Source organism: Raphanus sativus, chromosome 9, assembly GCF_000801105.2.
Source record: "Raphanus sativus cultivar WK10039 chromosome 9, ASM80110v3, whole genome shotgun sequence".
Taxonomy (NCBI): Eukaryota; Viridiplantae; Streptophyta; class Magnoliopsida; order Brassicales; family Brassicaceae; genus Raphanus; species Raphanus sativus.
The window spans coordinates 30313332-30340125 of NC_079519.1; the positions used below are offsets into that span (position 1 = coordinate 30313332).

Here is a 26794-nt window from a genome sequence, read left to right on the forward strand (position 1 = left end):
AAAAATCCCTAGCTTCGCCCCTGGTAATAAGAATTACCAAATGCATTAAACTGAAAGTATTAGATTACACAACATATGGTTTCGGTACAAGTTACAACTTAATTAAACAAGCAACACTTATTGGCACAAACAAAGCAACATAATGTTTTATACGGTGAGATTGATAGAGAGTTTAGGAACGAAATGAGATGATGAGAGCTGAGCTTAACTTTGATCTGAATAAATTGACGAATTATTAACAGAGAGATTTAAAAACACAATTTATAAGGCGGCTCAACTTTATCGGCAAGGCCCGGTTTCATTAATATCCATGATGTAAATCCTTACCAAAAAAGCCCGTTTACATTAAACCAAGAACTAAGGGTGCAACTGAAATGCATTTTTTTGGAATAGAAACTTCCTGAATGCTTAATTCCTTTTCATTCCACAAAATATTCACCAGTTGCAATGAAAAAAAAAATGGGTATTCCATCTCATTCTATATTACTTCTTTCCATTCCAAAAAAAAATTCAACCCTCTTTTGAAAAATCATTCCACGTAAAAATAGTTTTGGAACAAATGGAATACTAATTCCATTCCTTTGGATTCCACCAATTATCATTCCTTTAATTCCACTTATTCCTTTTATTAACATCCAGTTACAGCCTAAGATAGACCAAGAAGCAGCTGCTAGTGATGAGTTACAGAAGATAACTAAGTTCTCTGAATCTGGTGGTGTAGGATCAGAAAAATTGCAGATTACAGTTTACAGAGATCCAAGAAGAAACAGAGCAGCAACAGATCATCCAAAAGGGAAGTAAAAACAAAACTAGGCTTTCTAGATACAAACACATTTCATATGGTAGGTTTGCTTGTAAGAGAACATGCACTTAGGTTTTGGGATTAGGCACCTAGCTTGATTTAATAATAGTTAGTTATTAAATAAAATAAGTCAAGACTTGATACACAAGTAACCTCAGTCATTTGATTGCTTGCCTTATTTAAAAATATATATACTTCTACACACAAAGAGTAGCAAGAACCATTACCATGCTGGTTTCCTAAGCTATAAGAGAGACTGTACGAAGAGCGAGAGTCATATCTGGTCTCAGACAACACAAAAGATGATCGTAACTAAGAGGAAGCATGAGTGAAGAGCCTGTAAGAAGAAATCAAAGCGCTGACCGCAAACGCCACAAACGCTACAAAAGAAACTGATATCGATGCCGTTGCCATTTGAGTAAACTCATCTTTACCCCAATTAGATATCCAATCATCAACTCGAGTAGCAGCACATGAGGAAGCCGACATCAGAAGATATGCAAGAAGCTAGAAAAAAGCTCATCAGAATCAATATTTCTTTTATTACATATGCAAAAAATGTTGTAGAACTCACTTGATCCATAAAGAAGACGAAGATGTCGTGACATCCGCAGTTTAACATGTAAGTCTCTTTCGCGATGTAGCAAGCAGCGTCACAAACTTCAAATGCAGAGTAAACGAATGCTATAACGTTCACAACCAAACAATACCTGCAAAAGTTCGTGTTGCTAGCAGGGTCAGTTCCAAGGTTTTAAAAACTCTACACAATTTAGTAAGGATTTTAAAATTCTAAACAATTTGGTTTAACTCAAGAAATTTGGGGATTCAAAACCAATGCTTCAATTAGGTATGTTGGAGTCAGTTGCTTCATTTTTCTTCGGATTGATTAGCTCGGTTCAGCTAAAATCTTGCCAAATTGAACCGGAAAATTTTGGATTAGTTTCGGTTAGTTCTGATTCAGAAGTTTGTACCAAAATTTTTGAGTTCTGCTAAAATTTAGAAAATTATTGGCTAAGTTTGGTTATTTCAATTCAGATTTTGCTCCGTTCAGTTCGTAATTTTGGTAAAGATTAATATAGTTTTTTTTTTTTTTGACTAAGATTAATATAGTTTCTATTCTTTTTTTTTTAGAAAACTAAACTAAAAGATCAAATCAAATCAAACCAAACCATCTAATAGATTATCGAATCAAAAAACTGATTTTTTCAATTATCATCGAATCAGACCAAACCAAACCTCCTAACTGAACTGAACCGAACTCGCAGATTAGGTGCGGTTAATAACCGCATGCATAGTTTGACTCGGTTCCTAGGACATGCTATGGTTGTTATTAGTCTCAACTATAAACCCTAATTAACAAGGCGTAAAGAAGAAGAGAGTGACGTGACCTGTACTCTTTGTATTGATCATATGAGTCACCGCTCCACCCTCTAGTCTTATCAGCCGCCATAATAGAAAACGATATCACGCACAAAACCACTTCACACACTCTAAACCCCACCGCCGCCACAGCCACCGATTCGTCTCTCCTCGTTCTGTTCGCCGCCGCCGCCGATTCTCCAACCTTCCTCGTCGTGGTCGTCGTCGTCGTAGTCTCTGGAACTTCCTCTCTCACCCAGCGATTGAGCACCACCATAGACGACGGAGAAGCTGCTCTCGCATTTCTCTGACGCCGCGGCGGCGGCGGATACTGAGGAGGAGGAGGCGGAAGAGGCGGGAACTTGCTGTTGGGGTTTTCGAGTTTGAAAGGGGAGGCTTCGGGGGAAACGTAACGGCTCTCCGGCGGTGGATCTCCGGCGTCTGAGAGAGGGGAGTGGAATCTGAGAGGTGAGTGTGGTGATTCCATGTAACTCTGTGGTTCTGAGTTCGTTGAGGTAGTTCGCTTCATGGTGTGTGTGTGTGTTTGTCTTTGTGTTTGTGTTTGTCTCTGAGTTTGTGCAGTGAGAAAGTGGAAGAGAAAAAAAGAAACTTTAACTCTGTTTTCTTATTTATTTACGCGGCAATGGAAGAAGAGAAAAGGTAAACGGGACCCACTTTTTCATTTCTTCGTGGAGAATTAAACCATCAGTGATCCACTGTGACGATTGTACCAGTGCACCAATCTAGTATGACGCATTTTAAATGTGCATTCAGATGTTGTTACTTATTATGACGCAATCAATAAGATGTTTTACGTCTTCGTGCATGTGTGTTGCTGATTTTATTTGCTCTTTTTACTATCCATAAAGATTCCGTATTGCAAAAGTAATATTACCAGCTTACTAAATAAAAAACACATATACGATAATACGATATGCATTGTTCAATTCTGTTAGATTTTTACTAATCACGAATTTGTAGTCGACAAATGTAATAGCATGAGTGTTGTTTAATAGTCGACTTTATCATTCTACTATTACATATTTAGTTCTGTATGAATCCATCGTTTTGATATATATAACAAACCAAAAACATAAGCCCAGTTCTCAAATGAAAATCAGCATAAAAGTTAAAGGTAGTCTAAGAAAACACACATAAAGAATATACACCAAGACGAAAGCCAAGCTAAAGTAGAGCATGATTGATCTCTATCAATTATTTTTATTTTCAATCTTGTCAAATATTTTGTAGTTTTTTTTAATATTCCCTTTTCAATCAAATGTCTTCTCTCTTTAAAGTAAAAAATTAAAAGCATTGTTTTGCCTTTTGCAGTTTTGCTCTTTGTTTAAAGCACAAAGTAATCCACCCACTCCAGTTTATTTTCTCTTTTAATTATTTTTTATGTCTTTTTGTACCATATGAATCTTTCAAAATCCATCGTCACAACTCTTTCCTTTTTCCATCTTACAAGCATTTATTTTTGTTTGGAATAAATAGATCGCAAAAGTCGTTCTTGAATCAGTTTAAACCAGATGGAAGCAATGATTTTAGCGGACTGGTAAGCTCTCTGCGTAGTAGAAGGCCAGATCCAGCAGTTTTCGATCACATGCTCCTAAAATACTATACTTGGTGAGCAAATATACTATTTGATTTCAGGTTTAAGGATCCTTAACCGGACAGAACCAAAACGAACCCAAAACAAGAGAACCTCTATTTATTTATTACACTGATCTTAAACATCAAACTGTAATGGACGAGTTTTCTTTCTCCAAACAATGTTGTAAAATAATTTAATAATGTAATAGAAATTACATATGGTTCAACATGTCAAAGTTATAATCATTTCAATTTTAATCCAAAATGATGAAGGGAACCCCTTTCTTTCTTCCTAATCAAGAAACGTTTAACTTTAAGGGTTCCTCTTCTTTTTTTTTTTTGTATTTTCGCTGGCATTTCTTCTGATACTAATCCTAACGATGAAGCTGATCTCACCACTCGATGATGGTGCTTCTTGTAAAACAGAAGAAAAAAATGGGGAAGTGCAATCCGTAGTTGCAATTATCAAGCTTGGGAAAGCTCGATTTCAGCATTCAAATTGCTCCTTTCTTTATCTTCATCATCGTCTTTCCAGTTAGTTGTTTTATAGTAAAGTGCGTATAATATAAATTGTATTGTTCCTGATAGGCATCCAAGAGCATTTGGGATCTGTTTTCATGAAAAAATCAACATATCACCGCTTTTTTAGTAAAATACAAAACGATATATCGATTGAGTTGAACATCAAAATGGAAGCTTACCAAAATATAGAGGTCGAATTTAAGACATGCATAAACGATCCAAATGGCTCCGTTCATGAAGTTGGCTAAAGACAAGAAGAACGGCATGTACTTCACGCTCTTTGTCTTTATCACAAGTGCCTGTTCAACATTAATTAAACACATTAGTTCACAAGACACCAAAAAAAAAATGAAAAAAAAACACAACAATAAATAAAAACATGCATTGATAGAGAAATGAAATAGAAGAATATATAGCATACCATGACGGTTAAAGGCGAAGCATACATGATAATATTGAAAATAATGCACAAGATCCCAACAAGCATAGATCTCTGTTTTGTTGTACGCAAAAAATACAATGTGCAGAAGACGACCACAGCCATGAATATCACCTCAATTACCATAGCTATTGCGATCCTTTTCTGTATAAAAAACAAAATTTCATCAGTATTCATGTAAGAAACTATAAACAACCTTTCTAGAGACTATTCATGGTTCCCTGGTTATGTACCCGGCCGGATGAAATATTTGTTTTGGTCCCATATTTTGAAGAACTGTTATATATATATATATGGTTTCCAAATTATCAAATAAAATTGTTAAAACTAACCTAAAAATGTTTGTCACCCCTTATATCTAAAACCGACCTTGAATACAAAAAAAAAACACAATATGCATTAATACATGCATGTGTTAGGGGATTATAAACTTACACGGACAGGCGAGGTAGCGAAGATGAAGAAGATGATGACATAAACGAGTTCCATGACAAGACCAGCTCCGTTAATGGTGATGACGAGGAGACTGTCGGGTTGGACGAAAGGAAGTCCGTAAAAGGTCCACATCATGCAGTTTAAAACAGTAGCTACGTAAGGATCTGGCTTAAATTCAGATACCGATTTCATCTTCCATATCTTCACCATCGTTGGTCTGCATAATTGAACACATATACATACATTATCGCATGAATTAATTTACCATCATTTGACAACAACAGAACATATAATATGTTATATGTAACTTACATTGGAGCCGAGAACAAGCCGAAGGCGATAACGTTTCCTGAACATAACCAAAAAAGAATTCATTAATTAGCAACGTTTTGTTTTGTTGATTGGCATAATTTGTATGTTTGGTTAAATTTTGAGGACTTACCGATGATTCCGACGATCGTCCGGGCAGTGTTGGTGTCCGTCATGTTGCTATATATCTCCACGAATTCTTGTCTTTTTATAAATTTTCTCAAAAATCTAGATTTCTAGAGAAAAAAGATATTAGATTAATTAATTCGATTATTCTTTCTTCTTTATATATAAAAGATATTTCTTTAGAGTCTTGTCAATTTTTGTTTCTGATATGTGATAAGTTAGGTTTGATTGATGAAACAACTCCTTTTTTGTTTTTTTCCTAGTATTTGATTATTTTTGGTTTACGTTTTATCAACAACAGGAAAGTATGGAGTTTAATAGCAAAGTTTGTGAGTCAGTAGAGTCTGGATAGACTAACAAATGCGTAACACGTGTTTAATATGTGAACCAGGAAAGCCGTCGACTCCGCTCGTACCCCATGCATGAGAAACATCCGGCTCTTCGTTCACATTCACACCTTCTTTGTCATTCTTTTCTCTCAACCATAAATACATATTATCAATAAAGAGAATATTTAATTCCAAGCATGTTTATACTCTTTTCGGTCAACAAAAACAAAAAAGTTCTTTCTCATATTTCCAATCATGTAAGCGTGTATATGCCCATTTGGCAATGCTTCAGTCTCGGCTAAGCTATCCTTTTACTAGTGTCTTGTGTGCTTGTGTTAATTAGTTAAGTCCATTGTTTCACCAATGTTGCTTGTTCTTTCTCCTTGGTGTTTAGATATTTGTTTTTTTATCTACTACTAGTATTCGTTGTAACAGCTGTCAAAATTCTAAAACTTTGGTATAAAATTTAACATTTAGACCCAAAAAAAACTTTCCAATCATATTAACAATATTATTTACTATTTTCTTTGACAAAAACAACATTATTTACTGTTAAAGCTAAATTCCATTCTAAGCCTTTTGTTTCCTTTTGTATTTATAAATTATTTAAAATTTGAAAAGATAATAGTACACTCGAAAAATCTCATTGTTGATTGGTTCGATGATTTTCCTTTTAATGTGGATTGGGGCTTTTAAACCTATAGCCGATCAATATACTGCTTCTAAACTCTTGTGTTTCCTTTACGTATCAGAATCTCCAACATAATTACAACAAAGAAAAAAGGAAAAGTCATGCAGCTCAACAAAATTTTGTTAAAAACGGAAAGTCATAAACCTAGTGGTAATAGGTTTTGTTTTCTCTTCATATATATATTGTGTTCTCCTTCATATAAAACAAGAGAAGCTCTGTTTATTTATTACTGTGATCTTAAACATCAAACCGTAATGGACGATTTTTTTTTCAATAAATGTTATACAATAATCTATTTTTTTGTAAAAAACAACAATCTAATTGTATTGTAAGAAAAATTGCATAGGATTCAACTTGTCAAAGTTATAATCATTTCAAGTTCAACCAAAAACGAAGTGAAACCCATATTTTTCTTCCTACTCAAGAAACGTTTAACTTGGTTCCTCCTCTTCATTTTTTTTTGTCTTTTCGTTGGCATTTCTTCTGATACTAAACTTAACGATGAAGCTGGTCTCACCACTCGATGATCGCACTTCTTGTAAAACAGAAAACAAATGTGGAAGTCCAATCCGTAGCCTGCAATTATCAAGCTTGGGAAGGCTCGATTTCAGCATTCGAATTGCTATTTTCTTTATCTTCATCATCGTCTTCCCAGTTAGTTGTCTTATAGTAAAGTGCATATATTATTAATTGTATTATTCCTGATAGGCATCCAAGAACATTTGGGATCTGTTTTCATGAAACAAATCAACATATCACCGCTTTTTAGTAACATACAAAACGATATATCGATTGGGTTGAATTCATTAAAGAGGTGAAAATGGAAGTTTACCAAAATATAGAGGTCAAATTTAAGACATGCATAAGCGAGCCAAATGGCTCCGTTCATGAAGTCGGCTAAAGACACGAAGAACGGCATACACTTCACGCTCTTTTTCTTTATCACGAGTCTCTGTTCCACATTAATGAAACACATTAGTTCAGAAGACAACAAGAAATAAAAAAAAAAACAATGGATATAGAAATGAGAAAGAAGAATAGCATACCATGGCGGTTAAAGGAGAAACATACATGATAACATTGAAAATAACGCATAAGATCCCAACAAGCATAGATCTCTTTTTTGTTGTATGCAAAAAATACAATGTGCAGAAGACCACCACAGCCATCAATATCACCTCAATCACCATAGCTATTGTGATCTTTTTCTGTTATATAAAATAAAATTTCATCAAATTCGCATTTCAGAAACCATATTTCTAGAGATTTTTCATAGCTACAGTTAAGATCGAGTTTGGATACAGCTGGATAAATCATTCGATTGGACTCCAAATTTTGTGAAGGGCAATGTCGGATGCGTCGAAGGAACTCAAGTGGTTAAGGAGGTTGCTTGCTGATCTTGGAGTAAAACATGAAGGGCCGATGGAGTTATATTGTGATAGCAAGTCAGTCATCTATGTTGCAGCAAACCCGGTGTTCCACGAGTGTATAAAGCATATAGAAAAGGATTGTACAGTGTGAGAGTGTGAGAGATGCAATTCAAGACAAGCTGATAGCTACGATACGTGTTAGAACGAACGAACAGTTGGCGGATATTCTAACAAAGGCCTTGAGAAGCTCTACATTTTATTATTTGTTGTTCAAGTTCGGAGTATGCAATCCACACATTCCAACTTGAGGGAGAGTGTTAAAGTTCTAGAAGTCTAGAACCGATACATACTTTGGAGAGTATATTGGAGAGAATATTGTTGTTACAATAGTTAGAGACAAGGACGAGAAGATATGTGTCTGTCTCTGTCGAGACTTGTGTACATAACCTTTGTACGTACAATGATGTAAATAACAAGTAATCTTCTCATAGTTTCTCTTGTCTTTTATTTTTAAAAACTTTTATATATGTACGACCTTTAAATTATCAAAAAAGAATTATTAAGATGAACCTAAGAATATTTATAGCCTCATATATCTCAGATTAGGCCATGGTTACAATATTGTGCATGTTATCCATATTGGGGGTTTAGATACTTACGCGGACAGGCGAGGTAGCAAAGATGAAGAAGATGATGACATACACGAGTGCCATGACAAGACCAACTCCATTATTGGTGATGAGGAGGATATTATTGGGTGTAATAAAAGGAAGTCCGTAAAAGGCCCACATCATGCAGTTTAAAACTGTAGCTAAGTATGGATCTGGCTTAAACTCTGACACCGATTTCATCTTCCATATCTTAACCATCGTTGGTCTGCATAATTGAACAAATATACATATATTATCGCATGCATTAATTTAACATCATTTTACAAACAACAGAATATCTAATATGTTATATATCTTACATTGGAGCGGAGTACATGCCGAAGGCGATCACGTTTCCTTAACATAACCAAAAGAAAAAAGAATCATTGATTAGCAACGTTTTGTGTTGTTGAGTGACATAATTTGTATGTTTGTTCAATTTTGAGGACTTACCGATGATTCCGACGATCGTCCTGGCTGTGTTGGTGTCCGTCATGTTGCTATGTATCTCGACGAATTTTCGTGTTTTTATAAATTTTCTCAAAGATCTAATAGATTTCTAGAGAAAAAGAATATTAGATTAATTAATTTGATTCTTCTTTCTATATATATAAAATATATTTCTTTACAGTTTTGTCTTCTTGTTTCTGATATGTGATAGGTTAGGTTTGATTTGATGAAACAATCCTTTTTTTGTTTTTTTCCAGTATTTGGATTATTTTTGGTTTACGTTTTATCAACAAGAAGAAAGTTTGGAGTTTAATAGCAAAGTTTGTGAGTCAGTAGAATCTGGATAGACTAACAAATGCGTAACACTTGTTGAATATATGAACTAGGAAAGCCGTCGACTCCGGTCGTACCCCATGCCTGAGAAACATCCGGCTCTTCTTACCACACATTACTTATTTATCAGCAAAGAGAAATATTTAATTCCAAGTATGTATATACTCTTTTCGGTCAACAAAAACAAAATATTCTTTCTCAACTTTCCAATCATATTAACAACATGATTTACTGTTAAAGCTAAAAATTTCATTTCAAACCTTTTGTTTCTCTTTATATTTATAAATTATTTAAAATTTGAGAAGATAATAGTACACTCGAAAATCTCATTGTTGGTTGGTTCGATGATTTTCCCTTTTTTGTGGATTGAGTTTTTATAACCTATAGTCGATCATAAAACTATACTGCTTGCAAACTCTTGTTTTTCCTTTACGTATTAGAATCTCCAACAGAATTATATAACAAAGATAAAAAAGGAAAATTCATGCAGTTCAACAAAAGTTTGTTAAAAAAGGAAAGTCATGAACCTAGTGGTAACAGGTTTTGTTTTCTCTTCATATACTATATATATATATATATTGTATTCTCCTCGTTTATTTAAGATCCACAAAAGACAAACCAGGCACCATGAAGAGCCAACAGAAGAAGATCTCACTATCTCCAAAACTACAATATCACAGCCAGATCTCCACCATAGAAAAGAAAGACGGTATCCACATCCCTTTTGATCTAATCAAGGATATACTCCCGAGACTCCCGGTGAAGTCACTTGCGAGGTTCCAATGTGTATCTAAGCAGTGGTCATCTCTTATCACCAACTCGATCATGACTTGGGCTTTGGCTAAGCCACGTCTACACGTCATCTTCGATCGTCGGATACTTGAATCTTCGGTAATCTCTTTGTCTAGTTACCCTCTAAACACATACAAAGAATCAGTACCTGCGGAACAAGACGGTCACGCATTACTCCATGGTATATTAAATTACAAGATTATGTATCAATATATCCGTGGATTAATCTCTTGTTTAACAAGATCAAGTCAGTTTCTAATACACAACACTACAACAAGACAATCCGTTTTATTACCAGAGATCAACCCAAAGAGACCCGGGTGCTTTATGGACGGGTTCTTCGGTTATGATCCGGTTGAGAATAAATACAAAGTGTTTTGCATGATTAGAACGGCACATACCTTTGAAGAATCTTATCAAGTTTTCACATTGGGAGATCCAAAGAAACAGTGGAGGACTATTCAAAGCTTTGGAACGTTCTTATCTCCAACAATGACAACTAGGGTATGCATCAACGGAAAAATCTATTTCAGAGCGAGTGTAGGTAGGTATGATAACATTCCAAAACCTAACGATTCTGAGAATCTGTTGTTGAGCTTCGACCTTAGGTCAGAGAGATTTGATTACTTAGAGCTACCGGATCAGTCTAGGAGTTTGACTTTGGTAAACTACAAAGGGAAATTAGGCTGCATACGTTATAGCGACCATAGTGCAGATGTGTGGGTTAAAGATCATGCTCTGAAACAAGAATGGTGTAAGATTGATTTGTTCATGTCTTCTTCTATATTAAAGAGTTTAGGAGATAGCACTCGTATCGCTGGCGTCACTCTTAATGGTGAGATTGTGATAATGCCGAGGAGATTGGATCGTGCTAAACCATTATACGCAGAGTATTATGATCCGAAGCAAGAAAAAATTAGAAGAGTTGAACTGGAAAGCACCTTCAAGGGACAAAAGGAGGATGTTCGTATCTTTGGCTTCCCGGACCATGTGGAGGAGAATGCTATGTCTTTGTTGGACCTTACTTATACGCATTAATAGAAACATCATTGTTACTTTAAATCTTCTATAGTAACATATCTATTTTGATTTAGTTGAATTTTAGCTTTGGGTATTATTATAGCATCTTACTCTTGGTAACATCTAACTACAACATTTATTTTTCGAGCACAAATTTATATACAAACCATATCCATCTACCAAACCATTTGTATTTCTCGTATCTATTAAATTTGAAAGAGTACGTACAAATATCTCATAATACTCGAATTTTGTTGTAGAAATTCCCCTAGAGCAAATAAATATTTTAGCATATGTTATGAACGCTCTGACTTTGTGACTTCACAAACTATTTACTATTGTGGCCATATGTTTTTAAATCATATGGAGTCTGTAGCTTAGTGTCCCCGATCACAATTTCTTTGAGTCCACTATTTACTGTTGTGGAATACACTCTCTTTGTTTTATACTTTTAGGTATACATAGATTCCTCCTTAGACATTGAATGGTAGTTTAAGTTTTCTTTCTTCTTTTGGGTTTTACTTTAGATATATTTTCTTTTCGAACATGTTAGGATTTTTTTTTTAATTATAGTCATCAGAATCATAAGAGCATTTGGAGTTTGATGATTGGAGGAAAGGTTGGATTATCTTGCGGTTCATTGTTTGATGTCAAAATCACATATTACAATTAGTATCCGTATCTTTTTATGAACATCCATATAAGTATTCTTTTTTCGTAGGACCTGTTTATTTTTAGAGAACAAACTTATCACATCATAAGTAATTTGCTAATTTCATCATTATTTTGTGTTTTAGACCAATTCATTCTTTATTTTTCTCCATTGTTAAGAGGAAGAAAAATATTTTTACTTCAAAATGTTGTTAGAGCATCCACAACAGTGAAATTTATAGGAGTCCTTAACAAAAAGGGCATTTCAGATTTGATAAGGATATCTCAGATTTTTTAAAAAGAAAAAAAAAAAGAGGTGACCATTCACGGGTCGCCACATACGCAGTAGGGCCTGTGAACAGCGAAGAGATCAATCCTTAAGAAAGGATTTTAAAGACTCAACATAGCACAAAATCATAAAAAAGTGGGCCCCCTACTTTGTTAAAGACTCTTTAAGAGTCTCCATTGTGGATGCTCTTAGAAAATCCTAAAACAAGAAATGGTGTATACGAATTCAATAATTGAGGACTATATGCCTATATGGTGCCACGTCTTTTCCTAACTCCCAACTGCTACTTGTTGTATTAGTTGTAACTTGTAAGTATGGCTGTTTTTTTGTGTTAGTTGTAACTTGTAAGTAGGACTATTTAATTTTTTGTAATAGATCCATATATAACATAATATTTCAAATATTTCTCAAATATTTTGGTGCTGATTATTGTAAACTAGGTGTTTTGCCTGTAGGCATAATTTTCTTTATAAATTTTGTTTCTCAATGAGAAATTTAGAAAAAAAGAATGGATTTATTTATCAATAATTTGACCAAAAATTCAATCTAACTGATACAAATTTTAAAGAACAAAGAATTTCACCTTAATTGTTTTCCTTCAAAATGGTCACCAATATCAAATTATTTATATATGATAATTGTTATATTAAAAATATATATGCTTATTATTGTGTTGAAAATTTAAAAACACGCACATATTAAAAATATTTTAGAAGATATATTTATATAAATATGTTAATTGATTAATGTTTAATTATAAATTTAGTTTAGATCTTAAATTTTTACTTTTCATAATATAAAAATCGATTCAAGATTACAACATAATATATAAAAATTATTTTATTTTTAAAAGATATAATATTATTAATAAAAAATTGTTATTAAATTTTATAATAAATCATATATGAAAGATTATTAATGGTATCCTTGAGTTTAACTACTCTAACTTTCCCGAGAGCTCGGATGTGCAAAAATCAATTTGCAGAATACTAGTATAGATATAGATTTGTTGCCTATAACCTTAATAACATCAAAACAGAGTACATATTAATAATCTTAAATATTGGCAGACATGATTCAGTGATTGGTGTTTTTTTTTATGGGCAAGCTGGTAGTTCTAATGTGGACGATTTTTTTTCTGTCATCTGATTGGTGTTCCTTTTTATTTAACTGAGAAAAGAATCGTTGACTTCTAAATACAAAACAAATATCAACTTCGATAGTTTCTATGAAAATTATACTATATATATATAATTGGTTTATATGTTCGAAGTTATATATATGACGCCAATACATTCGTTTCCACCACTATTGACCAAAAAAAACTTCTCTTTTCTCTCTCTCTCAGTTTCGGGGCATGGAAGTTGTGCATTCTGACCCGACCCAGGATCCGGAAAGCCGTTACGATCCACGTTGCTGCTCCTCCTCCTGTTTCCCCAGCTTCCGATCCAGAAGCTCCTCCGCCTGGGGACGAATTCGCGCCTCCGACGATAACAGTAACAACCACGGCATCATCCCCGACGAGCCGCGGTGGTGGAAACGAGCGGCTCTCAAGATCCGCGAGTGGTCGGAGATCGCGGCCGGTCCGCGGTGGAAGACGTTCATCCGGCGGTTCAACCGCGATCCGCGGCGGGGACGCGACTGGGACGCCGGCGAGAAGTTTCAGTACGATCCTTTGAGCTACGCTCTGAACTTCGACGGCGACGGCGGCGACGACGACGACGAGGACGAGTACGTCGGGTTCCGAAGCTTCTCCTCTCGCTACGCCTCCGTTCCGCCGGTGCAGTCTGGGAAAGCTCATGCGTTGACGGCGCGTAACGAGGTGTTGGAGAGTTAGTGGGCGCGTGTGGGAGACGCGTTTGTTCGTTACCTGGCTGGCGGCTGGTGGTGGTGGGAAAAGCTGTCAAAAATGGTTGACTGTTTACGTTTTGTTTTTTATTATTTTTGTGATAATTAAAGATACAATCAACTCTTAACTTATTTATTTATTATTATTGTTTTGATACGTTTTCTGGAGATATAATGATGTAATTAGCTGTACAGCATATGTGGGGGAGTAATGTTTAAGTTAATCATATGGTTTTTAAAAAAATTAATAATATGATTAGATGCTTGCTTGGCATGATTTGTTTATTTTTTCTAATATTCTACGTTAGCTTTTTGATTCCTTTCAAATCTCTTTATGATTGGAAAAAATCAGTGACAGTTGGTAAAAAGTCAGTGACAGTTGGTTTTGTGATTCTATTAACTTTACAGGGTTTATCATAGATTTCCATCATGTTTATTAAATCAGTGACAATTGGTTTTGTTTATGTTTTCAAAAGATTTAGACTAATAAATATCAAATTATGTATATATGACAAAGTTCTTTTTATCAAAATATATATACTTGTTATTGGGTTGAAGTTTTTGAAAACTCTCATGTATTATAATATTTTAAAATCTTCCTTATCTATATTCATTATTAATAAATAAAATTTTGAGATCACTCAATTTTTCGGTTATATAAAATTAAGGTTTGTACTTAATTAGTTATGTATTTTCTGTTTTTAATTTTATGATTAAAAATATTATTTTTGAATAACAACATAATATATATAATAGTTATCTTTTTCCTTTTTACTTATTTTATATATTCTTACTATCTAAAATTTATTATATTAATTTTTAATCAATTTTATAATAAAATAAATTTAAAATTTCTTTTTTATTTTCAAGTTATTTTTATTTTATTAATTTATAATCAACAATTTAATTTAATAAATAAATCTAATTAATAATTAAAAGTAATAAAATGTTATTATATTCATATTTGTGACTCTGAGATATTTGACTATTGGTACTGTTTTCAATGGACACTGATTTATTTCCTGATAAACCCGGAAATCCTCGTCATAGAGCCTTACGTAAGGATGTGACAGATTTGATGCAGAAATTGCATGGCGAAGATGCTCAAGTCATCCTTTGGGACTCTCGAATGAAATGGGTCGACAAAGTGTGTGACCGAGTAAGTTCCACTACATTCAAATCTCTCATTAGGTTTTGGAGTTTTTCAGTTTTTGTTCTTCTCTAATTAACATCAGTTTTGTTTTTTTTCTAACAGCTGGTAACAATTACATATGGAATTAATATGCAAGGACATTTTGGAGATACAGTTTCTAAGCTCCGAAATGATGTGCGGGACTTGCACGAACTGCTTTTAGACGAGTGTGTTCAAACGACTAAGATTCCTTTGGAACTTCGAGTATAGTATTGTAACGTCAGTTTCATCTTCTTTAGAGAACGGTGTGCCACTTAATTTAGTAATGTCTAACTTACATTAAAACATGACCTTTTGAGAATTGCTTCTTCTAAAACTCAACATTCAGTCATAAATGTAAAAGCGTTTCACTGCTAAAATGTATGTTTGTTTGCCATCTCCATCTACTTATTCTGTGAAACTGGATCTATGTTAAGCACAAAAGACCATGGTTGGATTTGATCAGTCACTTAACCACAGAAATATGAAGATAGTTTTATTTGATAGGCTAATTGCAGTCTTTGGGTAACTTACATTCTCATAAACTGAAACAGTATTTGTCAGGAACACAAAATAAGCAAATCATAAGCAGAACCGGCCTTGAAAGTAAGCAAAGGAAACAGCTGCTTCCGGCTGATCAAAAATAAATATAAATTCAGCCACATTTTGGCATAATTGTCCGTTAGTTGAGTTGGTTGTTGTTACTACTACACTGAGAAGAGGTCATGAGTTCAAGTGTTAATCTTCGCCTAAATTAATTTATCCTTTTTCTTTCTTAAATGTGTTAATTAATCTACAGGTTCAATATATTCAATTAGATAACCTCACCTGAATAATTCAAATTTTTGCTCTATGGTACATGCGGGTCGGTGTAGTTTGGGGCAGGTCTTATCCAATACAAGTTTGAAGTTCAACTACAGAAAATCAAATGCGGCCCATGTTCAGTTATCGTCCCCCTGCACTTTTTGACTTAAATTAAATGTTTTTTAGTGACTTATCCTTACACCAACAGGACATAGTAATTTAAAATTTAGCATAAAACACTTTCATTACTATTACGTTTAGTAATACGACAATGTTCTGAATCATATCATATCTAGAATTGAATGATTAAGTAGACGTATTTACAATATAAAAATGTACATGTGTATTAACATTTTACTAGATCTTGATCCGTGCGACCGCACGGATATTTATTTTTTGTTTTTAGTTTTTTTGTTTGTATTAAATGATGTATTTATAATATTTGATAATAGATTTTAGATCGAAAACTAATTTTTGCTGTTATAACCAAAATTAAAATTAAAATTTTAATAATATATTCTTATATAAATTCAGTTATCCTAATTAAAATAGTATAGGTGTGTGTCATAATGCTTTCGAATTCCAAACATTTGGAAGTTCTATTAATATAAATTTGTTAAAAAAATCTCACTCGGTATTTAATTTTAAATTTTAATTTGTGTGTACTAAATGTTATATTTGTAAATGTAATCATATTAAATTAAGTAATTTTATATTTTGCATTTAATGTAAAATGGAGATCACCTAAACAAATCTAACATTTATATGATTAGATGTATGTGTAAGATATATAACAAACAAAGTTTTTGAATGATAAGTATGAAAATACACAATATGATTAGTATGCTATTAAACATGATACATTACTTATAAAATTTGTAAGAAAAAACAATTGTTAGACTTTTAACAAATTTGTGACATATAAAAATTAAGATTATAATTTTTAAGAAAATGAAATGTAATATAATATATATTTGATTTAATTGCTAATTCATTATAAATGGGCTTACGTGTTCAATAATTTTCAGATTGGATTTTGACAATTAGTTTACTGTAGACTAATGAGAAAGTCAATGGAAATAATTTTTTGAAAATAAATAAGGTGATTCAGTTTCTATATCTTGTAGTAGGGATAGGCGTTCGGATATCCATTCGGGTTTGATTCAGGTCTCTTTGGGTTTTAGATTTTCGGAGTGAAAGGTTTTAGCCTCATTCGGGTATTTATAATTTCGGTTCATGTTCTGGTTCGATAACTCATTTAAATTGTTTAAAAAATTAAAATTCTTAAAATATAAAAGTAAAAATGTATATAACAAATAAATTTAAATAATGTATGGCAAAAACTTAAACTTAACATAAAAAAAAATTTGGTTCGAATATTAAAAGATAGTGATCTCCTACCATATCATATGTGATTTTTATTATTATTAAATGTGGTAAATTTAGAATTAGGAAATATATTTATTAAACTGAAAATACAGCATTAATAAAATTATAAATAATTTCGAAATTGATTTAATAGGGAAGGAAAATTAAATTTTATATTAGGACAACACATTAACTCAACTGAAAAAGATAACATTAAAATAGGTAACTTAATTTATATTAGGATAACAAATTAACTCAACTGAAAAAGACACACATTAAATTAGATAGTTTATTTAATTTTCAATAGCATTTAAACGTAAATATTGTGCAACTTGTAGGATTAATCCATATGTGTACTTCTGTTTTAATAAATTAGATAGTTTAATGATTATTAGCTACGTCCATTTATTCCATGTTTTATCGTTTGATTGTATTACTAGGCGACATATACTTTCTTATATAAATTATATATATCTTAATTTGGCAGTGTGGGGTGGGGATAACTTTTAAAATAATGGGGATAACTTGTAAAATAATACACTTTTAGACTACAGAGCAATAAGCACCGTGGTCCTCTCCTTGTGAACACCTCTACTTTTGAATTTTCATATTTATGGTAGTTGCGTCTATATAGTCGTGGGTATTACTCTAACTAAAATTATCTTATAAACTATACTACATGTGACTTTGTTGATCTTATCTACGTATTTGGTAGATGTCCTCAGAAAAGTTTGGCTCAACACATGTAATATACTCTTTTACTTTCTAAACAAGAACTATAGGCTTTGTTGATCTTTTTTTAAACCAAAAAAAAAAGAACTGTACAAACCATATCATATATCCCATGAAAAAACAAAAATGAATTATTATTTTTTTTAGGAAAAAAAATATTTAGTAAGAGTGTTGGATTATATATAACATACAAAAGTTGCTATGGTCTTCTGGAATTGTTATTGCTGGTTGTTGCCAACGAAACTCTTGTTGGCCTATTTTAACATTATTCAGTAAATTCCATGATAAATTTCTGAAAAAAAATCAGATGCACATAAAAAGCCATTTATATCAGTATAAGAAAAGAATATTATAAAATATAACTATAAATTATAAATCAAATTTTTTTAGATCAAACCCAAATTCATCTAAACGTATGGGATTATAGAGTGGTTTAATTAAAATTATAAGTAAATTTCAATTTAACTAAAATCAGATGACTTCAAATTAAATTGAATATATCTTCTATTTGTATTTTTTTCTGTTTTTGTTTATGATTATCGAGCAGGATGATAAATATATTTTTATTGTATAAATTAGAATTTGCTACTTTTTGTTCATAAAATATGTTGTGGAATGAAATTTTTTTTTTAACACTGGATAATTATACTATTATAAATTATGAGAATATTACAGATAAAATTAATGGTTTCTATATACAAAATTAAATTTTGTTTCTATGATAAATATCCCAACATATTGTATGCAAACCCATAGTAGGTTATGCAATATTATATTTAGAAAAAAAAGGCAAAACATGTATTAGACAGTACATGTTAATGAACCCACACATATATGAGATAAGCAATTGTTCACTTGTCACTGTTGCTAGTTGAGAGTAATAAATGAAGCATGAATTTAGGAAACGGAGAAGCTAGGAAGATGGATCATGTGAGTCACCTCACCTCACCCCCCGCTCCTTCCTCCCTCTATCTTCACATCCAAAACAAAAGCCAACAAACACCATTTAACACAAAAAAATATTATTGTTTTTTCTTTGGGACAAAAAAAAAAATTAATATAAAATTTTTGGAAATATTGAAAAGAGCAAACGGAAAAAAAAAAAAAGAAGCCATAGAGTTGTGCAACGAACCCTACCTTCTATGTTGTATTGTGGTGTTTGTTGTCTTTCTACTCCTCGTCTAAAGTAAATCACTTCATTTAATCTCTCTACTCTATTCTTCTCCGTCTGCTCTTGTTGTTTTGCCTTTCGTATATGTATTGAAGATTTAATGGCTTCAAGTGCTTCAAAGTTCATAAAATGCGTGACTGTTGGAGATGGCGCCGTTGGCAAAACCTGTATGCTCATCTGCTACACCAGCAACAAATTCCCTACCGTGAGTTAGTTCATTTCATTACACCTCTCTCTTGTCCCTGTCTGAAATTTTGATCAGGAATCTCAGATTTAGTTTAAAGTTTCAATTTTTTCCTCATGGGTATCTTCAATTCACTCAAAATCTATCTGGGTTTCTCGAATTTCAGCTTCCCCTTGTCTTTAAAGGTTCTTAGAGTCGATATTGGTATTCAAAGTTAGCTCCTTTTTTCTCATGGGTATCTCCAGTTCACTAAAAATCTATCTGGGTTTCTCAAATTTTAGCTTCCCCTTGTCTCTTAGGTATTCAAAGTTAGCTCCTTTTCTCTCATGGGTATCTCCAGTTTACTGAAAATCTATCTGGGTTTTATCTAATTTTAGCTTCCCCTTGTCTTAAGAGGTTCTTAGAATCTATATTGGTATTCAAAGTTAGCTCCTTTTTCAAGGGATTGTATATGAAATAAGATTTGTGTTATCTCGTTGATTTGGCCTATTCGAATTATGGATTGATTTTGATGTTACAGGACTACATACCAACAGTTTTTGACAACTTTAGCGCAAACGTTGTAGTTGAAGGCACCACTGTTAATCTAGGACTATGGGATACTGCTGGTAATGAACAATTCATATCCATATGTAAACTTCTTTGCTATTGATTGATTTGAAGATTGTTGCATCTGTGTGTTTGTTGTATGTTTTGCAGGGCAAGAAGACTATAACAGATTGAGGCCTTTAAGTTACAGAGGAGCAGATGTTTTCGTCTTGTCTTTCTCATTGGTCAGCCGAGCTAGCTACGAGAATGTTTTCAAAAAGGTTTGATTTTGGGGGAAACTGATTCATACTTTAGTATCAGAGTAATTTCTAATGTTTTATATGACTGTTCTTGTTGAGTCAGTGGATCCCTGAGCTCCAACACTTTGCCCCAGGAGTTCCTTTGGTCCTTGTTGGTACCAAATTAGGTAAGAAACTGATTAGCATTTTACCAAACCATTCAAATATATTTACAATAATTATGATTCTTACAACATCAACTTAGATCTCCGTGAAGATAAGCATTATTTGGCTGACCATCCTGGACTATCCCCTGTAACCACGGCACAGGTTTGATCTCACTACTGTAGATTCCCATATGATTCCTATGCAAAAAGCTTTATGTATCAATAAGCATTCCAATGTCACAGGGAGAGGAACTGCGTAAGCTAATTGGTGCAACATATTACATTGAATGTAGCTCAAAAACTCAACAGGTATATGTTCTGTACTATACACAACTCTTCTCATCCAGATTGACAGAGCATTGAAGGTTTAACATTTTTTGCAGAACGTGAAAGCAGTTTTTGATTCTGCAATCAAGGAAGTGATCAAACCTGTGGTTAAACAAAAGGAGAAGACTAAGAAAAAGAAGAAGCAAAAGTCAACTCACGGATGTTTATCGTGAGTGCATATATAAAGACATGCCTTAACAAACTCTGCTTCATTTGATTTTGAAAGATACTGATTTTATCTTCTTTTTTTTTTGGACAGAAACATTCTGTGTGGAAGGATGGTGACTCGGCATTGATGATGTTGGTCTTAAATTTCACTTTTGAGTTTGTGTGATAAGTGAGAGACATATATATATATAGATGGAGTCGTGGAAGAAAGATTATTAGTCTCTAATCAATCCTAATAGTTTACATTGAAGAGAGAAACAGAGAGAGAGCAGAGAGCTTACGATTATTGTTAACTCAATTAAAGTTCATTTGTTTCAAACCTGTTATTGCAATATATTAGTCATTCCATTGTAACAAACTTAGGCTAAACACTCTTTTATCTTCTTCACTTTTGGTCCGGATACGTAGATGTTAGACAAGACAATACAAACAGTAAACATCAAGTGTTATTTAAAAAAATTGTCGTGCACGGTTTATTGCGTTTCTGATTGAAGACCAACCCAATAAACGATTATATTAATGATAGTAAACACTGTCTACATTAAATTTAAAGTCAAGTTAAGCTTGAAATCAGTCTTCTAAGCTTTTAATGTATAATATAGTAAATTTATGGCAACTAATAATAAGCATTTATTTAATCATCTTCTCAACTCCACAGGAATGAATATGAATTGACTTCTTTATCTTCATGTCATGGTTCTCTTTGGACTTGATGTGTTATGGTCGTGAGAGAAACATTTGGGGGGGGGACATAGTTTCTCAGATTCTGAAGAGACATGAGAAGAACATTAGCAAATGATTCACAATGAAGTCCATAAGCTCTCGTTGTATCTTCTGTTAATAACTTGACAAACAAATGCGCATGTAAACAAACACCCATTCCTCAAAATAATTAAAATGTAGCAAGACACCTATGATAATTTTGCAGATTTTTTCAACTAAAAAACCTTGTTGACATTCTTTCATGTCATGTCCTTGTAAGATCGTTTAGGAGGTTTTATTTGTTTTGTAATATATGTAAAATTCATATCTCCTCAATGCTTGATAATAAATTGTTTCATGCAGTATTATTTTTATCGATAAAATTGTTTTTGATGATGTGAAATAATTGTTTAATTTGAAAAAGAAAATACAAAAATGAAATTTATAGCTTAGACACTTTATCATTTGTAGTTAAAGTATATAACTTTTTTTTTGTTTCAAAATTTCCCGCGTTTATTTAAACTCTATAGATCTTATGGTTTCAAAAGTTTCCGCGTTATATTTAAACTTTATAAATCTTATGGTTTAAAAATTTCTGAATTTATAGGCAGCATTTATAACTTTCATAATTTAGAAATTCCTGCGGTTTTAACCAAAATAAAAAATAAAATAATTATTTGCTGCATAGGCTATTGAAAGTATTCAGCAATACGCTTTTGATCTTTTTTTTTTCTAGAATAGAGTTTACACGATGAGAGGCTCTGATAAATCTTCTTTAGGCTTTAGTCCCTCTGGCTCTGTAACCCCAAACAATTTGTTTTTAAAAATAACAAACTTTACCAATTTTCCTATATACAGAGCCACAAACATAAATATACACATAAACCCAATCAAGAGTACACATAGTTAAAGAACGTCATTTTGAAGGTTTCAAATAGATAATTGCCATTTATGAGCAGTTCCATAACCATGACTGGTACCATTGGTCTTAAAAACACCATCACCATAAGTATCATCATCATAGTCACCAAATTCCACATGCTTTCCATGTCTTTCTTTTTCTTTTTGGGTTTATTTTATTGGGTTTGTTAGAACTCACATGTATTCAATGGAAGTTATATAGGTCGAAATTGTGAATATGTATACTGTTTATGGCAATCCATTAATTTGTGCATTTATCACATTTGACTTTATATAATTATATGTTTATGGAAACTGAATCATGTGTGATTAATTGAACAAATCTAACTACGTAGGTTGTAAATATATTTTTGGGGTAATTTCATATTCAAACAATAAAAATAGTTATACTTATTTTTTTTTCTTATGTTTTCCTTGTTTTTTTATTTTCAAAAATAAAATAATCATTTAATGTTAGCTGTAAAAGAAATTAATAAAGAGTAGTTACATATATAGTTTCAGTAAATAGTTTCAGTAAAGAGTAGTTACATATCAAGAAATTAATAAAGAGTAGTTTTGATTATGTGAAATAATTGTTAGATTTATAAAAAGGAAAAAATATAATTTTTTTAGCTTTGACACTTTTTCATACTTACTTAAAATGTAAATTTTTATAATTTTTTTACGTGTGGATTAAACTCTATAAATTCTATGGTTTCAGAATTCTCCATATTTTATTTACAATCTATAATTTTATGGTTTCTAAAATCCCACATTTCTAGTTAACATTTGTAACTATTATAACTTCAAAATTCCCGCCTTTTTAACCAAAAACAAAAAGAAGTAAAATAAGACAAAGGGTACTCATAATATCCACAAAAGGTCTCCTACCAAAAAACAAATATCCACAAAAGGTCCAGACAATAGCATCTCGGGCATTCATAACCGTCACAGAAAAAACATCTATGAAAAGACGGGGCCTCAGCAAAAAATGTATGTGGGTGATGTTAATCTCTTTCGTCTCAGACCCTCGCTTCAGATCTCTTAAGACGGGGGCCTCAGCAAAAAAATACCCAAACTCATAATATCCACAAAAGGTCCAAACCCGCTCGCCAGAAAGCGAGAACCACCAAGAGGTCCAAGACCACCTAAAACAAGGAAAAAACGACGCACAAAGAATGGTCGGTACAAAGAACATTTTTAATTATATATATATATATATTTTACTTGTTTGTTCTTTTTCCATAACGTTTAATAAAGAAATAACCCCCACTATATTGGATTAATTTATTCTAATTCTAATTCTAAAATGTTGGTAAAATTGACATTAAGGAAAAAGCGAATTTATCCTAATTCGTAAGCCCATACGTTTAATGGGTTTCAGTTAGGCCCAATAGTTTGGTGGCAACATATATAAAAAGAAAAACCCTGCGAGACAAGGTAGCTGTGTCTGAGATCTGTTAAAAGGTGTAGAGAGAATAATGGGTGGGAACGATGCGAAGACAGCTAAAATAGCGGTGTGGTGGGACATGTTTGACTGTCCGGTTCCAGAGGGTATCGATGCTCGTAAGGTCCGTCCCAGTTTGGAAGGAGCTTTCAAGGAGCTAGGCTACACTGGTCCTGTCTCCATCACAGCCTATGGAGACCAAAAACAAACCCCTGAACACCTCCTACGAGCTCTATCTTCCACTGGAGTTGCTGTGGTACATACCAGATCTGGTAATTCCAGTTTTTTTTTTTTGTTATACTTATAAGTATCTGCGGCCTTTTTAGTTAGCAATAATAATATGTTTTGACAATTGTAATGAAATAATAGGATGCACGTGCGCACTCATGTATAAGGATATGGTTGCATGGCGAGAGGATAATCCTCCTCCGGCTAAAATGATGATCATATCCAATCAGGTGTTAGATGTCTTCAACTGGGATCTGGCCCGGCTACAACAACGCACCAGTTACGACATTTATCTGGCTTATTCAGTCCAACCTCGCGCAGCATTGTTCGTGCGCACTCGCCACGAGTGGCTCTGGGATAAAATAATACTAACTAATACAAGCAACGCTAGTGAATCATCATCTGCTGCTGCTAAGTCTAAGTTTTATTGCAAATCGTGCTCTTTGGATCGCCAAAGCCTGAAGAGTTTCAGGAAGCATCTCTCCACTAAAAAGCATGCCAAGCAGGAGATTTTACGCCCTGATGATTCACAACTCCAATCTGTAACGAGCAAGTGGGGAAAGAACTACGCTGCTACGCCTGAATTTGCGACAGCTAAAATCCATGTGTGGTGGGACATGTATGACTGTCCTATTCCCGACGGTTATGATGCTCGTCGGATCCGTCCCAGTTTGGAAGGAGCGTTCAAGGAACTAGGCTATTCTGGTCCTGTCTCCATCACTGCCTATGGTGACCATAAAAAAACCCCTCAACACCACCTTCAAGCCCTCTCTTCCACTGGAATCGATGTTGCACATGCCACTCTTGGTTAGTTTAGTTAGTTAGTCACATTTATTTTGGTTATTAAAAGAAATTAAATACTGAAATATGCCTGCATGCTTTCTTTTGTTGAAACAAAACAGAAGTGGTGAACGGGCGCATCTCTGATGATATTGATGAATGGGAATATAATAATCCTACTGCTCCGGCTACAATGATGATCATATCGGATGAGGCTGATTATGCCTTTTCAGATTTTCTTCCCCATCTACTACAAGAAAATAAGTACAACCTGTTTTTGGCTTACTCGTTTAGGCCTCGTGAAATGTCAGTCTTGGTCACTTCTGCCGAGTGGCTCTGGGATAGCTTACTTGCAGGTGCTTTTTCTTTCACACCTCTCTCACTTTCATATATATATATATAACCACCAAACTAATCTCTTAAAGCTTATTATTAGTTTCAGAGACAAGAAGACATGATCTCCTTCGGAAGTGCAGTGGAAGTAGTATTGAAAGGGTTGGTGAATCTACCGGAATGTTTTATTGCAAAGTGTGCTACTCTGATTTCAAACTCCTGGATGAATTCATGAAGCATCTCTCGAGTAAAAAACATGCCCTGAATGTAAGCATCCTCTCTCTTCTTTGCAAATCAATAATACTGTTTCCTTATCTAACCATTAATTATTTTGAGCAAGCAGTGTAAGCGTATTACTGATCATATTGAAAGTTCCGAGAACCTACAACTCTACTGGGAAGAGGCAAGTTTTTAAGTTCATAATTGACTAATTTGATAGATTTTCACAAGAGTCGAAAACTGTATGCATGCCCATTTCTCACTAACTCCCATGTTTTTCCATATTGTAGAAGCATCATTTTCCGGAGAGCAAGCGTTTCAAGAAAGCTCCTTAGTAGATAGAGGAGTCATATTTGACTTAAGTTATCAGTCTGGCGATCCTATCTTCTTCTTTTTTCTTCGTTTTCTAGTCCTATGTTTCTGTTTTGAAGTATTTTATTTTTCATTTCCTTTTTCTTGTCTATATTTATATATAAGTTAATCTGCTCAGTACTTGTATAACTTTAGTGGCTAAATCACTTTTGACTTTTAAACTATTATTACCCCCCTTATATCTTAATAAACTCTGTGAGAGAGAGAGAGTGTGTGTGCGCGCGCGCTCTTATCTTCCAACTGATAGATGGATCATTGAGACAAAAGCAGGCTGGACTTGTGTTTTCTGCAAGAAGAAATGAATTTTGATTTAAGACATCGTGAGTTAATTGTATGTAGAGAAAAAGTACACCGTTTCAAAGATAGTGGGATCATGGCTGTAGTGTGAAAAATATTAGCATTTTTGTTTACTTAGAAAATAAACAAATAGAAATCAGTTACTAAATAAAACTGCTTTTCTTTTTGAGCATCTATTTTTTTTAAATTAAACATATTTTATGTGTCAATTTTATTGATAATGTGACTTGTGCATGCTTTAGTATATATCTCGGTTCAGACTGAAATAGTTGATACTTGATTGGACATGTATATTATATTTAGCAATACAGAGCTATAAACATTATACATAATGTCTAGATAATTTTGTTCCCTGTTTATAAGATCGTATGGATCTATGCTCACCTTCTTACAGTTGGTGGAGCCTACAATGGTGCCGCACCAACTACGCAAACAAGCTGCCGGACTGATCGTGCTGGCATCATAGGTGCTACCCCCCCTGGTAAGTGATTACAACTCAACTTGATATATATGTGGCTGCAAAGGGCAATGAAGAATCAGAGTATCAAAAGACACAATTGTGATTGGAAAAATGGTTAAATTGTTTTTATTTTCTTTTACCTTTTAGGATAAGAGTTCCATGGCTATTCCGGTGGGGTGCTCCTTC

The 26794-nt window shown here is 33.3% G+C and overlaps 7 protein-coding genes across 8 annotated transcripts; 4 read left to right on the top strand and 3 right to left on the bottom strand.

Moving 5' to 3' along the window:
• Nucleotides 1-595: 595 nt before the first annotated feature.
• On the bottom strand, nt 596-2914 carry LOC130499791 (CASP-like protein 4A2). The gene is made up of 3 exons (XM_056994190.1): nt 2191-2914; nt 1377-1512; nt 596-1309 (listed from the first exon to the last, which is right to left on the bottom strand). Exons 1-3 carry the CDS (start codon nt 2688-2690, stop codon nt 1115-1117), a joined length of 831 nt encoding a protein of 276 aa, XP_056850170.1. The 5' UTR covers nt 2691-2914; the 3' UTR covers nt 596-1114.
• A 1192-nt stretch (nt 2915-4106) lies between these two features.
• On the bottom strand, nt 4107-5884 carry LOC108829046 (bidirectional sugar transporter SWEET5-like). Its single transcript, XM_018602703.2, has 6 exons — nt 5596-5884; nt 5466-5502; nt 5154-5370; nt 4701-4862; nt 4459-4578; nt 4107-4366 (listed from the first exon to the last, which is right to left on the bottom strand). The coding sequence occupies exons 1-6, from the start codon at nt 5636-5638 to the stop codon at nt 4223-4225; spliced, it is 723 nt and encodes a 240-aa protein (XP_018458205.1). The 5' UTR covers nt 5639-5884; the 3' UTR covers nt 4107-4222.
• A 1149-nt stretch (nt 5885-7033) lies between these two features.
• LOC108829047 (bidirectional sugar transporter SWEET5-like) lies at nt 7034-9124 on the bottom strand. Its single transcript, XM_018602704.2, has 6 exons — nt 9082-9124; nt 8949-8985; nt 8638-8854; nt 7655-7816; nt 7441-7560; nt 7034-7337 (listed from the first exon to the last, which is right to left on the bottom strand). The coding sequence occupies exons 1-6, from the start codon at nt 9122-9124 to the stop codon at nt 7194-7196; spliced, it is 723 nt and encodes a 240-aa protein (XP_018458206.1). The 3' UTR covers nt 7034-7193.
• A 914-nt stretch (nt 9125-10038) lies between these two features.
• Nucleotides 10039-11241, top strand: LOC108829035 (putative F-box protein At1g32420). Its single transcript, XM_018602687.1, has one exon. The coding sequence runs from the start codon at nt 10039-10041 to the stop codon at nt 11239-11241; it is 1203 nt and encodes a 400-aa protein (XP_018458189.1).
• Nucleotides 11242-13439: 2198 nt separating this feature from the next.
• Nucleotides 13440-14296, top strand: LOC108829039 (uncharacterized). The gene has a single exon (XM_018602693.2). It carries the CDS (start codon nt 13521-13523, stop codon nt 13998-14000), a length of 480 nt encoding a protein of 159 aa, XP_018458195.1. The 5' UTR covers nt 13440-13520; the 3' UTR covers nt 14001-14296.
• A 4841-nt stretch (nt 14297-19137) lies between these two features.
• LOC130500407 (rac-like GTP-binding protein ARAC10) lies at nt 19138-21256 on the top strand. The gene is made up of 8 exons (XM_056995456.1): nt 19138-19462; nt 19962-20049; nt 20141-20250; nt 20333-20396; nt 20474-20538; nt 20619-20684; nt 20759-20871; nt 20962-21256. The coding sequence occupies exons 1-8, from the start codon at nt 19358-19360 to the stop codon at nt 20996-20998; spliced, it is 648 nt and encodes a 215-aa protein (XP_056851436.1). The 5' UTR covers nt 19138-19357; the 3' UTR covers nt 20999-21256.
• Nucleotides 21257-23928: 2672 nt separating this feature from the next.
• LOC130499540 (uncharacterized) lies at nt 23929-25959 on the top strand. Of its 2 annotated transcripts, none has more exons than XM_056993694.1 (6): nt 23929-24191; nt 24289-24954; nt 25050-25283; nt 25370-25527; nt 25604-25663; nt 25770-25959. In XM_056993694.1, exons 1-6 carry the CDS (start codon nt 23954-23956, stop codon nt 25812-25814), a joined length of 1401 nt encoding a protein of 466 aa, XP_056849674.1. In that variant the 5' UTR covers nt 23929-23953; the 3' UTR covers nt 25815-25959. The 2 variants fall into 2 exon arrangements, with proteins under 2 accessions (XP_056849674.1, XP_056849673.1); XM_056993693.1 differs by having other exon boundaries at nt 25364-25527; nt 25770-25957.
• Nucleotides 25960-26794: the final 835 nt, after the last annotated feature.